Source organism: Penicillium psychrofluorescens (genome assembly GCF_964197705.1).
Source record: "Penicillium psychrofluorescens genome assembly, chromosome: 6".
Taxonomy (NCBI): Eukaryota; Fungi; Ascomycota; class Eurotiomycetes; order Eurotiales; family Aspergillaceae; genus Penicillium; species Penicillium psychrofluorescens.
This window is the reverse complement of record NC_133444.1, coordinates 1859555-1874928: the sequence shown is the minus strand read 5'-3', so window position 1 is coordinate 1874928 and position 15374 is coordinate 1859555. Positions and strand designations below refer to the sequence as shown.

Here is a 15374-nt window from a genome sequence, read left to right as displayed (position 1 = left end):
ATAGGCTTTATTAAATAAAGCCCTAATTACCCGCTAAATTCAAAGTGATCTAAACCGTATATAGAGGTAAATTGATTAGATCATTAAAGCGACCTAATTGTCGTATAGTAGTTCGTCGCGAGTAAGTCTATGATTTAAGCGCCACAAATGCGAAAACTTTTAAAAGAAGCTAGAAATCTATAAAGCGTATTGCCTAATTAGAGGACTTCTTATATAATGAGGGTAGGGAGGCATTTAATAGTCTAAACTAGGCTAATAAATACTAAAATCCCCCCTCCCCACGGAAGCAGACGCATTAATTTCCTAGCTAATTAGATACGCTCCCTTACGATGTAGCAAATGCAATTAAGCTAGGTACAATAGAATGCGCTACCATGATAGACCTAATAGATAGAAATTTAAAAATAATGGCGTTAGTAGTCTAATAAATCGATTTAAAATATTTATAGTTAGATGAGCTAGTCGCTTTAAATTAACTTTATAAGCGAGTAGACTAGAGAATGCGATCGCGCCCCTAACGGGTTAATTTCCTTATTTTAAACATCTACTACGCACCCTAGTCGTAATTAAATCAGGTAAATTTTATTAATTAAGAGGGTAGAATTTAGCTTATAGTTAAAGGCTTCTAGAATAGTTAAATTCTAACTATTCGCAACGTTACGTAAGTATTTAAAATCCTATGCTCTACCCTCCAACGTTGAATAGATAGCTAACAATCTCATATAAACGCGTAAATGATCATAAATTAACCCCTAAAGAAGATTAATCGATTCTATAATAAATTCTATCTATAGATTCGCATAGATCTACGCCTAGGTCGTTAATATTTAAGGATATAGTAAATATTCTCTTACGGAAGCGCGATAGTCAACCTATTAGGACTAAGTAGGTCTATAACTATACTAATCGCTATATAGAGCTTAAAGCGCGCTATTCTAGATTTTGTATTTATTAAAAAGCTTTATACAAAAACCTACATATTATTTAGCTATAGTTTAACTACATATAACGTATAATCGACGAAAACGATATCTAAGTAGAGGATATCTCTAATTTCGACGAAATAGGCTTTTATATATAGTACGATAACCTACCTAACGATTAGCAAATTAAAATTAGCTAAGAACTAGCCCTATTAGATGAAATATAACCAAAATTAGGCTATGATAGCTAAGAAAGCAATTTATCCCTTATACGACTAGTCGTACTAAGGGCAAGTTTCGACTACTTATTCTTAACGGCTATAGTAGGAATCACCATCGTCACGGTGAATTTTATCTCAGTTAGGTACTAACCACTCGTCAGGCGCTGAAAGAAGCAGATGCAGTAAGTTTGACTTTTGTTATGTTACTATAATTATTGTATAAACTCTCTTCTAGTTACATCAATGTTTTTCACAAAATATACATAATACAATAATTATAAATTATAGACGTGTATAGGATTTGAGCTTATAAACTTAAGCTATAAATTAAATTTTATTCATATGGTATATAGACCAAGAAGTAATTTTTAGTAGTTGTTTGTCACCTAAATTAACGGATTATAACGTAATTTACAAGCGAGTCGGCCACACAAGCGAGCCGGCCACCCCAAAACACCATAGTAAATGCAATAAATTACAACTCGACATCTCAGCAACAATAAGTTAATGTTAGATTCCACTACATCATGCTACTATTTGGATCGTATCTAGCCTATTTCTAAGGTTTGAAAGATTCAGGATGAGTTGGAGTTCAGATATATATATTTGGCATCCGGTCGGCATGTATTTTTTTGTAATGTAGTAAAATAATCCTTAATTCCGACTTAAATTTTTCTGTGCTATTTGATATGCTTAGAAATAATACCAAACAAAAAACCAAATAAATTTAATTTGTACTTGTTGAAATATCGAGTTATAAAAATAATATACTTACTATGATGTTTTGGGGTGGCCGGTTCGCTTGTATGGCCGGCTCTCGTATTTTTATATGCCTCTATATCCCTCGTACCTATTTTAGCCTTTAGATATACGCTTTTCCACCCCTTAAAGCGCTTATACAGGAGGGTAATTAAAGCTAAAGCGTAAGTAGGAGTTAGCTATGTTAATAAGCTCAATTTTATTACTATTAGTAGTAGTATTAGTGTTCATTTGCCTGATGTAGCTTGCCTTAAGTATAGCCGCTATGCGGGAGTACAATTAGGCCTACCTAATAGTAAGAATGGTGCGCAGCACCTAGGCGTGTCTATACATAGAGTGCCTAGCGGGCTCTCTATAATGTAGATTGCCTATAGGATGAATGTAGTAGTATAGCTAAAACTAGCAAAACAAAATAAGAAAAACCTAAGAGTAGGTAAAGGTTATGTTATATAATAAAGGAAAAATAGTAAAGATAGTCAGATCTCCGCCCTATTAGTATAGTCGCATCCTAATCCTATATTATTGGTCCTATTAGCCTACATCATTAGTCCCGTTAGCCTATATTATTAGCGATACCTATTACTATGCCAAACTCCCCTAAGATCCTTTGCGCTAGCTACGCCCGATACTTTAGCCTCCCTTAATGCCGTCCCCTCTCTAGCTTCCCTGTGTTACTAATGTCTTATATTACTAAGCTCGCTGGTCATAACGTAATTCCTGGGTGTGTAGGCCACCCAAGCGAGTGGGCCAGTCCAAAACACCATGGTAAATGGGATATTTCAACAACCACAAGTTAATATTATTTGATTATTGACATGTAGTATTAATAGACATGATACACGGTATAAATAGCTCTCAATCATAATTTAAAAAAAATTCCTTACATTACCAAGAAATATAGCTTTAGAGACAACAATTATATATATCTGAACTAAGGAACATGATAAACTTTTTAAATCTCATAAACGGGCTACGTATAATCCAAAAAGTACTACTATATAATAAAACTTTATATTAAGCTATGGTCGTTGAGATATTGAGTTGTGAAATATCCCATTTACCTGGGAATTACGTTATACGCGTGGCTTTCCTAAATCACTAAGTCCTCGAATCACTAAGTCCGCCTCGTTTCCTAACCATTTCCCCGTATAGATGCATGAAATAAATAGCATCCCCTATGTACGCCTACTCCTATCGTCGGCTCTTCCTCTCGCGAATTTGTTGCCTCTTTTAGGGAACGCGGGGGACCTAGCCCCGTGTGCCTATATCGTTTACATTTCGTCTTCCACTACTATGCTGTTATTATTAGTCGTCATTGTTGTTGCTCTATACCTATTTCTTCTACCCCTATCGCTCTAGGGTCGACGGAGTGGAATTAGCTAAGAAGCCATATGCTCTCTCTATGAATTTCGTGACTAGAGGTACGGCTACCTTCTATTAGAGTAAGTCGTCGTACTAAAGGGCTAGCGATATCCCTACTCTAGTAAGGGCCTAGCGTAAGGTCGTCCTACGCTCTTCCTTAAAGAGGGGACATTCGAGTAGTATGTGCTTTAGGGTCTATTATCCTACGTTATAGGCATAGTGTGATGAGTTGGCCTTCTTAATTCTCTGAAGGTATCGGCTTAGGCCGATGATGTTTACTCGCATCTACATCATGGTTGAGATTGACGCTTTTCTTTGGCCTTGCCAGAACTCAAGAACTTTCCTTGTTATATTCCTAAATATACATATTTAGATATCTATATTAGTTACTATCTAGAACGCTTTTAAAGTAGCTAATCTATTCCTATTTGATCTAATAATAGTAAGATAAAAGCTTAATATTCGACTTCGAACGCCTACCCCCCTGAGGTAGTCGACTAGGTAGTAGATCGAGTTTATAGAGCCTAAAACGCTAGTAAATCCTAGACAATTAGAACGATAAAGTTTATTAATTAAAGCTAGGATTAATCGTCGATTATAAAACTCCTACTAATAGGACGTTCGATTAGCTAGTTATATACTATCTTATAATGAATCATATAGTAATTCTAACAGAGGAAAAAATCGTACTTTGCGCGTTGAAAATGCTAGGCAAAAGCAAAAGCGTAAGAAAATGACTAAGCGCGTATCTTATACAAAGGGCTTTAGTACGTAGGAGGCGATATATTTAAGGAATTAGGCTAATATAGCCTAAAATAGGTTCCCTACGGAAGTAGATATATTAGCTTCGTATCTAATTAGACTCCCCCCCCCCCCCACCCCCCACGATGTAGCAACTATACAGTAATTAAGTTAGACATAGAAGGACGTACTACTCTAATAGGTATAATAAGTAGAAACTCGAAATAAATGGCGTTAGTAGTCTAATAAATCAATTTAAATTAATTATAATTAGGTAGGTAGCTTACTCTCTTACGGGTTACGTTAATAGTAAAGTTAATAACTAATAATAACCTTCTATACTCCTAGGTAAGCTTCCCTTTTTCTATAAGTAGGTCTATTATGAACTTGTCTAGAAAAATTAAGAGATTTATAATATACTTACTATATAGTATTTTGTGTAGTTCGTTTTATAGTATAAAACGTATACCTATATCTAGTCATTTATAAACGTTATCTATAAATAGACTCGTATAGTCCTTATCCTAATATACCTTCTAAAGCTTCAGAATCTAGTAGTCGTAATTTACTAGCAAGTTTAAATATTCTTATAGGTTAAGGGTCTCTACCTTACTATCACCCTATATGATTAAGCTATATAGCCAAAGAAATTCACTTATTCTATATAATAGTAGAAGAGCTTAGTAGTTAGTACTAGAAGCTGAATCAACTAGTATTAACATATCTCTAGAAGGTAGTATATAGGCTATTATTATAAAGTACGCCCCCCTAGTAAGGGTAGGAGAGGTTTTCTTATATACCTACTTCTTATATAACTACTCCGCCTTTTTTTTCCTTCGCTATATCTAGCGTAGTTTATTATTGTTTATATAGTTAACTATTATAATAACCTAATAGTCTTCCTAAAGCTCGCCTTATACGTAGTATATTTAGAGATATAGTACTATTACTTATCTAGAAAGCCTACTAATGGTCTATAGTCGATAGTGTTAAAGTAGATATTATTATAGTCGTTTTTTTAAGAGTTTCTATCCGATTATTTAAGCGCTTAGTATTAGCTACGACCTTAAGAGCGGCGACTAAGTTAGCTATACCCTATTAGGTATTAGTTTTATCTATACAGATGTACCTTAATATAATAGAGTCTTCCTAGCCGTCATTCTTGAGATACTAGACCACCTTATTAGCTCGCTAAAACACTATAGTAAATACATGAATTTTATAACTCGATATTTTAATAACAAAATGGTTATTTTGTTCGATTATTAGTATAATACTATCATAAGCCAAAATAAGAATATGAGTTAACTAACTTAAATTCAAAATTAGTAGATGTTTTCTTCTATTATTTAAAAAACATTTGTAGTATGTAGTACTAAATATATGTCTAAATTACTAAACATTATAAGTTTTTTTAAACTTTATAAATTAGTTAAATATAATCTAAATAGCACTAGAATACAACTCAATATCATATTTATAATAACTATTATTACTAGGATAAAAAGTTGTAATCTATCACGTTTACTAGTCGCTAGTAGATTATGTTACCGTTCATAGTTTTTTGTATAGTTAGAGGATAGACGAATCTATTTCCTAGGCGTGAAACTACATTTGTTTGTAGCTATCTTACCTATTAAGACAAGTATTAGATAAAAGCGCCTAAGGTAATTGGAAATCATACTAAGGTATAAGACCTAAGGAACTCTAGTTATTTTACCTCACGCGTTTTCATATTTGATATGACGGAGTGAGTATTGTCATATATTATATGATTATATGAGAATTAGAATTACTAGAGTAAAATTGCTCTACTAAAGGCCTTATATGCTTAATATATTATTTATATTAATTTTGCTAATTTCTGTTAGCTAGAAGAATATTAGACCTTTAGAATCGCTATAAAAGAAGACCCCTAAGATAGATATCTATAAATAAGGGCTTCTTCCTAACTATCTTATTAATATATAACTCTTCTAACGTAAATCCTAAGTGAGCGCTATACCTAAGCGAGCGCTATACTAAATCCCAGTTGTGCCCTAATGCGTTAACTTCATTATTTCAACTACCTACTATGCCCCCCATTCGTAATTAGGTTTCCTAAAATTCTATTAATTAAGAGGGTAGACGCTAGCTTATAATCAAAGCCTTATAGAGTAGCGAAATTCCCTCTATTCGTAAAGCTATATATGTATTTAATATACCTAATCGAACCCTACGTTGTTAACTCAAAGGCGTATACTTTTAATAAGATATACGTGTAAATAGTCATAAATTAACTCCTAAAGAAGAGTAATCGCTCCTATAATAGATTCTATCTATAGATTTGTATAGCTCTACCCCTAGACTATTAATAGTAGGGGAAATAACTAATAGTCTATTATAGGAGCGCTATAATTAGACTATTAGTAAGAATTAGGCTACTAACTATATAAAGCGCTATCTAGAGCTAAAATTATGCTTTTCTTATCAATATAATTATAAAAGGGCTTTATATAAAGATCTATATACTATTATGCCTTAGTTTAAGCGTATATAACGCATAATTAACGAAAATAGTATTTAACCTAAGGATATCTATGATTTTAATGAAATAGGCTTTATAATAGGCCTAATTATAACTACTAAGGTTATTATATAAGCTAAATACTATAGTTAGAGATTAGTAAAATAGCTAAGGAATTACGAATAGGTTATATTAATTAAATATATAAATATAATAGGATTTATACCTCTATATTCGTTATATCTATTATAGCCCTTAGATATAGGCTATTTTATCCCCCTAAAGTATATATATAGGGGGCTAACTAATGCTAAAGCGTAATATAATATTAACTATCCCCTCGTCCGTCTGTACTAGTCTAATTAGCGTAGTTTTAATTAGTATATTTTTTCAACTAATAATAGGCATTACTAGAATTTATAGGCTCTTATTAGATATTTAGGCTCTATATATCTATTTAGTCATTAATACGTTATTTTCTAGATACGTTAATAATAATTAGGCTTATAATCCCTCTCCCTACTTCTATTAATTAACTACTAAAATTAGCCTATAAAATCATTAAAATCATAGCGAAAGGTAATTATCTAATTACTTTAGCTAAGAATTCTACTAATCTCTATTATTTCTATTATTAGGTACTAAGCGTAAGCTTAATAAAATCATTACTAAATTGCCCTCCTAAGAGGTACTCTATACTCGACTTTAATCCCTATTCCCTACCTCTTAACTACTAAGGCTATAGCTTCTAATCAGCCTAAATATTAAGAGCCTATATACGCTATTCTCCCTCTTTATAAGTGAAGAGATTTTTGAATATATTAGTTAATTAACTAATCAATACGCCTACTAAAAGGGGTTAGTAGGCCGTATTTAGAAGGATACTAATACTTTAGAAATTAAGGTCTTTTTTAGGATTCTAATCTATATAGGTATTTACTAATCGCTAAGAGTTGATTACTATTAGAATCAAGATAAGAATTAGGGACCCTTACATTTGCCTAGGCTATATATAACCGTAAAGTGCTTTAAGTAGATTAAGCGCTTTTTGCATATATCTAGGCTAAATATAGACGATGAATAGTAAGATTAGAAGCTTTAGTAGTATAAGCTGAGCCCCTAGCTTCTACCTTTTATAGGGTAGCTTAAAATTACTACTAACTAGGCTCAAATATTACTATTGATAAGACTATGATTCGCTGCTTTAGGCGTACGAAGCATACTATCAAAATGCTAAGTAAGCCTATTAAGTAAGGATATAAGATCTTTATACTTATAGAACACAGCTATATCTAGACCTTCTACTAGAGTAGTCGCTATTAGGGCATAATGACTATGTTTCGATTCCCAGATCTAAGTCCTATAGCATCTATAGTGCTAAACATGATTGTAAAGCTCCCTAGGATTTGTAATTCCAATTCCAGCGCTGATTCGACTACTAATTCCAATTCTAGCGCTGATTCAAATTCGACTTCCAATTCCAGCGCTGATTCGAATTCAACTTCCAATTCCAACGCTGACTCAAATTCGACTTCCAATTCCAGCGCTGATTCAAATTCTAATTCGCTAGTCAATTATAGCGTCGATTCTAGCGTTAATTCGCCAGCGAATCTAGCGCCTTACATAGTCTATATAGATAATTATTTTACTTCGATTCCCCTTTTTAAAGAACTATAAGATCTACAATGTGGAGCTTGTAGTACAACACGCCCTAGGAATGGGATCCTAAGCTAACTTATTAAGCTAAAGGAGTATATTAAGTCTATTCTGTAGGGTGATTTATATGCTTCTAAAGCTTACGGGGTCCTTTATCTAGCTTGGTAGGATAGTAATATAGTACTTCTACTATCTACTATCTATTCGCTAGATGTCTTTGTCTCTATTAAGCGGAGGCGGCTAGTAGCTACCTCTACAAATGCTACGATATCGCGTACGCCTTTTAGGATTAAAGCTAGGAAGAAATTGGAAATCCCTATTGCTATTAATGACTACAACCATTATATGGGTGGCGTTAATATTACAAATCAATATAGGTATTCCTATGAAATCCATCGCAAGGGCGATCGTAATTAGTTTCCCCTTCTTTACTTCTTTCTTAACGCTACAATTATTAATGCTTTTAGAATTCGGTATGTCTATAAGTAGTAGTGGTAGTAGTAGTAGTAGTAGTGGTAGTAGTAGTAGTAGTAGTAGTAGTAGTAGTAGTAGTGGTAGTAGTAGTAGTAGTAGTAGTAGTAGTAGTAGTAGTAGTAGTAGTAGTAGTAGTAGTAGTAGTAGTAGTAGTAGTAGTAGGGAAGCGCTAGATTGCCTAGTTAGCTAGGCTTTCGTAAGAAGCTCTACAAGGAGCTCTTTGCCTTTATAGAAGTAGAAGATATTGACCTACTAAGGCCACATTCAGGGCTAAATTACTAGCGAATTCAGCTAAATAGGCGATAAGCTTATTTATAGTATTAGTATAAGAGGAATAAGGGTGAAATAAAGGGTCTATAAGTAGCACAATCTAGATCTAGGTACGCCTAATATGGTAATATAGCGCTATGTTTGAAAGGTCGATGTTAGGATGAATTTCATAGTTCGAATTAATTATTAATAATTATACTAATACGTCTGATTACTAGAATTTAACGCGATTAACTAATAAGAGTGCGTCATTACCACACTAGCTGTATAACGCTAAAAAACCACGCTAATTAGACTGGTGCGGACGGACGAGGGGATACATACTCCTATTTCCCACCAATTTAGTCTAGCTTAAGTTTTAGGGATTTAGGGTCTTAGGGAGGGTTAGGCTTGTTTTTTGGAAAAATCACGGTGTTTTAGGGAAGTTTTATGATCTCTGGGTATGTTCAATTTTGGAGACTTTTGGAGGGCCACGGTACGCTCAATTACGTGCTCCTAGGAACTCCGCATTGATCTTACCCACCTCAGAGCTGCAAGTTACTTGATTTTACCTAACCCCCCTTTCACTGTCGCTGCGGCTTTATCAATCAATATGAAGCTTGTGATCGGTGGCTCGACGGGATTTGTCGCCACAGAGCTGATCCGTCAGGGTCTCGAGAACCCAGCTATAACCTCTATCGTCGCCCTTGGCCGGCGTGAGAACCCCGCACCTCTGGTGACCCCAAAGTTGAAGTTCGTCGTCTGCGACAACTTTGAGAGCTATCCCAACAGCGTTGAAAAGGAACTGGAGAATGCGGATGCCTGTATCTGGTATGCTTACCCTACTTTCCATATTAGACGTTCCTCGATATATCCATTTCACATCCGGTTCTTCTAGTTTGTGGTCTGGTAATGGTGGTTCAGCCAGCTCTGTAGTTTGAACACATCGGAGAACTATATCATTGACTTTAAAGATAGGACCATTGCTGTGACGCCGATGAAGCTCAAGACAACCCCGTTTGAGGAGGCGTGTAAGGTTTCCCGCGACTACGCTACCACGGCCATCCAATCACTCGATGCCCTTCGCCACAAGCAAGCTAGACCGCTGCGCTTTCTCTACATGAGCGGCCATTTTGCCCCCCGCAATCCGGCCGAGATCCCGAAAGAACTGCAAGACCATGGCCTCATCAACTACGGCCTATTAAGGGTATGTATGGACGAGAGAGAGAATTCAGCCATTGTTATCAGAACTTCTTTTCCCTGCCCCTCTTTCCCGATCTCATATGGACATGAAAATGCTAACCCGAGTTGCTCCAGGGCGAGACTGAGACATTAATCCTCACGTATGGGGAGAAGTCTAAAGGCGCTGTCCAGTCCTGTGTCGTCAAGCCCGGGCTCATCGACGCCCCTGGGAGGGAGAAACTGGAGATCCCTGGCCTCCCACACATCGAACTGGCCGGAATTGCAGCAGCTCTGTTAGACCAGGTCATGAATGGGTTCGAAAAGAACACACTGAGTAACGATGACCTGGTTCGCATTGGTCAGAAGGCATTGATTGTTGGGCAGCATGGCGCTTGATGTGTTCGGCCGGGCATGGCAAATTAGCAGCCTAGATGTTGGTATCTCTCCACTGTAGGGTGCTTAGGCCCCTGTTTAAACTACCAGATAGATTCTACCCGTGTCTCGAACCTAAAACTATCAAGGGCAAGCGTTATACTGGCCCACTCTCCCTGCCATGTCTCAGTCTCTACCATAACACTAAACCTGAACGCATATTGACTATAAGAATACCTCAGTTGGTTCACATGCTGGCCTCTTGAGTCGCTGCGCGGTTTGCAATGGAGCCACCATGCCAAGCATGACGTGCATCTCGCTCATTACGAATGTCGCTCTGATCTCCTGGCTGACCCCAACCACCACCTCCCGGGGTGCGGACGATGATCCGTTCCCCTGGCTGCATCTGGGCCGAGTTCTTCGCTCCCATATTGATGTGTCTTTCCTCCCAGCGTCCATCAGGTTTAGGTATTCTGCGGACCCAGATATTCTGGCCACACTGAGCGTCCCCGCCACCTGCCAGCCCATAAGGGTGGTAAACTCTTCGCTCAGAAAGTATCGATACCTGTACTGGGATCCGGAACTCGATATCCCGAACCACTCCATCACCGCCACGGTGCTGGCCGCTCCCCCCTGAGTTGGGCCGTAGGCTGAACTCCCGAAGCAAGACAGGATACCTCCTCTCGAACACTTCGGCATCGGTGATTCGTGTGTTGGTCATGTGCGTGTGAACGCCTGAGGTACCTTCCCAGTTCGGCCCGGCCCCGCTGCCTCCAGCGATCGTTTCATAGTATCCAAAGCCTTTGGTCTCTGTTTCCCCAAGCATATTGCCGCCAAATCCGAAAGTCAGGTTATTTGTATCGCCTTGTGAAGCTGCACAGGCTTGGAAGCATTTGAAAATAACATCAGTTACGCGTTGACTCTGAACGTTTGAAAATAGTGAGCCTTGCACCCTCCCTCATGGAATCCAGCGAAGGGTTACCCTACCGTGAGAACGTTGCCGCCAACCACTGCGGCTGATTCGGATGGTGACAAGAGACAATTTGGAGGAATTCGAACGTTGATTGGCTTCAAACAGCCCTGGTTTAGAGGAATGTCCGCAGATATCAGACACCGCAGGCAGTATATGATAGCGGAGTAAGTGACAGCCTCAGGGGCGTTGATATTGCCTAGCATAATAAGTCAATTATCTTCTCGTAGCACTCCCTGCTTTGATTCATCCGATGTGTACTTACCGTACACCTCGGGCCCCGTTCCATCAAAATCGAAAACAGCCTCGCCACTCTCCTCATTGACGGAGATCTTCAGTTGGATGGGGCTTCCGTCGTCCATATAATCAATGGCCCGGAGGTCTTGACCGGAGAACTTCCTGCTGACCTCTTTTAGCAGGTTGCGCACACTAAGCTCTGCATTATCTTGAATGTGCCGCATGTAGAACGAGACGACCTCTTCGCCGTATTCCTCGATCAAAGCACTGATCAAGTTAATCCCTTTCTTGTTTGCAGCAATTTGGGCCTTGAGGTCGTTCAAATTATCCGGCAGGCAGCGAGTACCACTGCAGCCGGGGTATTTAGCCGGTTCATTGTAAAGAAGCTCCGTGATCCGTTTTTCGTTGAAACGACCCTCTGACACGAGTTTCTCGCTTTTGATTGCGGCACCTTCCTGGTACAGCTCTTTAGAATGAGGTGGCATAGAGCCGGGAAGAATGCCCCCAATATCAGCTAGAAGATGTTAGAGGAAGCCAATCTCTTTTCCTCATCGAGAGCGAGGCCCTTACCATGATGCGCTCGAGACGCTACGTAGAATATGATTTTACCCTGGCTGAAAGCGGGCTGGAGGACGGTGATATCGGGAAGATGTGTTCCACCAAATTCGGGATGGTTGGACACAATGACATCGCCGGGCTTCAACTTGCCCCGCCAGATGTGGGCCTGAGTGCGGACACAAGTGGACATACTACCAAGATGGACGGGCAGATGTGGTGCATTCGCAACGAGCCCGCCGTCAGCGTCGAACAAGGCACACGAATAGTCAAGTCGTTCTTTGACATTCGTGCTCACACTTGTCTTCTGCAATGCACGGCCCATTTGTTCGGCATTGGCCATAAAACGATGGGAGAAGACACTCAGCATAATAGGGTCCACGGTGGCTGTATCTATTCTGGTGTTTTTGCCGTCGGCCTCCCCTATGTTAATGACAACATGAGTCTTTGTCAAGAGTGCCGTGGCACCTGGTGGCACGACGATCGTCTGCGTATCATCTGCCAAAATTGCTGGTCCTGTCACCCGATCATCGATCTTCAAATCATCTAGCTTGTAAATTGGGGTTTCATGGCGGCCGTTTTCGAAGTACACCGGAGACATGCGATACGCTCCATCCACTACTTCCTTGGGTTGAGACTCCTGGAGCTGCTGATCCACGGTCTTCTCAGACGTTTGGAAGCTCTTCCCGATTCCCCTAACCCGTACATCATCCACGATGATATCTCGATCAGGGAGGGTAAAGCCAAATTCTTGCTCATGATGCTCGATAAACGCTTTTCCAAAAGCCCAGTCATCGGCATCATAGTGAAGACCCGATTCTTCTTTGCTGGGGTTGACTATCATGAGAGAGGATTCTGTCCCACGGTATCTCATGTTGAGATACTCTTCGAATGCTATGGATTCGTTGTCAAATCCTTGGTCTTGTAGCCTTTGTTTGGATCTCTGCTTCAAATCTTCCATCTTTCGCCTGAGCTCTTGCCGAACGGCCTGGTCATCTTCAACCCAAGTTTTAGACTCTGGCTCTTGGTTCTCATCAACCACGTCGGCCAAAGCCATTCCGTACGCAGAAAGTACGGATGAATATCGGTGAATTAGGATTTGTCGAATCCCCAAACTCTCAGCAATAGCCACTGCATGCTGGCCACCGGCACCTCCAAAAGTAGCTAGTCGGTGTTTCGAGGTATCATGTCCTTTTGCTTCTGTCAGAGACCTAATCGGGCGAGTCATTGTCTCATTGGCGACTTTGATGAAGCCAAAGGCAACCTCATCGGGGCTCATTTCTCTATCGTGGCCTCCCTTGGATAATTCACTATTGATCTCTTTTGTCAGTTGTTCGAATAAATCCCGACTCGCGTGCTCGTCCAACCCCTGGTTTTCGTCGCGTCCAAAAATTTTGGGAAAGAAATCAGGGACCAGTCGACCGAGGAAGAGGTTCGCATCCGTCACCGTCAGCGGTCCACCTTTGCGATAACACGCCGGTCCAGGATGTGCGCCTGCTGATTCTGGGCCCACTACAAAGAGACCATTGCGATAAAAGAGCCTAGAACCGCCTCCTGCAGCCACAGTGTTGATATCGAGCTGGGGGGATTGTATGGTCACTCCGGCAGTGGTTGTTTCAAAAACATGTTCGTATCGACCAGATCCGTATCTGCTGACATCTGTACTGGTACCACCCATATCAAAACCAATAACTGGGATCTTGGACACCGGATCATATGAGGTCAATGCATATCCAACCACGCCGCCTGCTGGGCCGGACAGGATAGCTCGCAGGCCGGAAAACTGGTCCACGTCTACCAAACCACCGTCCGACTGCATGAATTCGCAGCGTGCACCTCGAGCACCTTCCTGTCGCTTCACACTCTCGGTTCCCAGCCCGCCCTTGAAGCCAGCCTGGAACCCGGCAATATACTTCCTGATCGTTGGAGTCAGATATGCATCGGCACATGCTGAAGTCGCTCGCGGGATCAATTTGATCATTGGCATGAGCTGATGGCTCAGGCTGACATGTTGGAAGCCTATCTCGGTGGCAATTCTCCCCACCAGCGCCTCGTGGTCAGGAAAGGTGTATCCATGCATGAGACACACGGCGATACTGCGCAATCCATGGTCATACACTCGCTGTAGCTGAGATCTCACCGTGCTCTCCGACGGCCGTTTCAAGATGCGGACTGCTTCCGAGGACAAGCCCCGGACAATGTCGGCCCCTGGGGCCGTCTGTTCCCGAGGGTCTGTTGCTGTGACATTGCGTTCGGGATTTTCTGCATAATCCTCCAGAGTCACGCGCTCGTCTACCTCGACGACCTCTTCATAGAGCACCTCGGGCCGTTTGATCGCCAAGTCAAAGATCTTGGGCCGGGACTGATTGCCAATCTGAAGGCAGTCCCTGAAGCCTTTGCTCACCACCAGCGCAATTCTCTCGCCTTTGCGCTCCAACAAAGCATTCGTGGCCACGGTGGTGCCCATGCGAATGCTCTGGATCAGGGACGTGTCGATAGGCTCGCCGCGGGGGATTTCGCGGCCCGAAAACCGAGAGAGAATGCGCCGAATGCCTTCCAGCGGCGCATCCTCGTAGTTGGAGGGATCTTCGGAAAGTAGTTTGATAACAATGTCATCTTCTAAGCGCCCCGTTCCCGGGTTGCCCACACAATCTGTAAAAGTCCCGCCTCGCTGGACTACCACGTTAGCGGATGCAGGAGAGGGGTGAGAGGGCGAAATCATACATACATCAATAGCGATGCTAATTCCCTTGGGCTGAACCATGATTTGTACTACAGTACGGCGATTATGATGATGATGATGGAGGTTGAAGAGGGGAAGTTCGGGATTGAAGCCAAATACGTCATCCGAGTTAGTTACTAGTTCAAAATTTATCATTACGGATGGGCTAGTTAAGGCTTGATTGAGATCCCTACAACGAATGGCCCTCCAAATCATACGTCTACTCCCGGCGAGCGCTACGGTGGTTCTCGAGGGGGTCTGCGGAGGTCTGGGCGATCGCTTATGGCGGGCAATGGAGACGATGGGGGGGAGAGCGTTCATATTAAATTTGCGAGTAAGACGGATGGCGGACGGTATTCATGAACGACGATCGACGGGCGAGGGCTTCAAGTAATGGCTCGACGTTCGTTTCGGTGGTATCCGAGCTGCTGACCAAGATGAAATA

At 40.6% G+C, this 15374-nt stretch overlaps 2 protein-coding genes across 2 annotated transcripts; one reads left to right on the top strand and one right to left on the bottom strand.

The window, feature by feature from the left end:
• Positions 1-9504: 9504 nt before the first annotated feature.
• On the top strand, positions 9505-10469 carry PFLUO_LOCUS9197 (uncharacterized protein; the record flags this gene model as incomplete). Its single annotated transcript, XM_073787001.1, has 3 exons — positions 9505-9722; positions 9870-10098; positions 10209-10469. The coding sequence occupies 3 exons, from the start codon at positions 9505-9507 to the stop codon at positions 10467-10469; spliced, it is 708 nt and encodes a 235-aa protein (XP_073643199.1).
• Positions 10470-10692: 223 nt separating this feature from the next.
• PFLUO_LOCUS9196 (uncharacterized protein) lies at positions 10693-14971 on the bottom strand (the record flags this gene model as incomplete). Its single annotated transcript, XM_073786998.1, has 5 exons — positions 10693-11367; positions 11433-11614; positions 11681-12166; positions 12223-14878; positions 14936-14971. 5 exons carry the CDS (start codon positions 14969-14971, stop codon positions 10693-10695), a joined length of 4035 nt encoding a protein of 1344 aa, XP_073643198.1.
• Between the last annotated feature and the right edge of the window lie 403 nt (positions 14972-15374).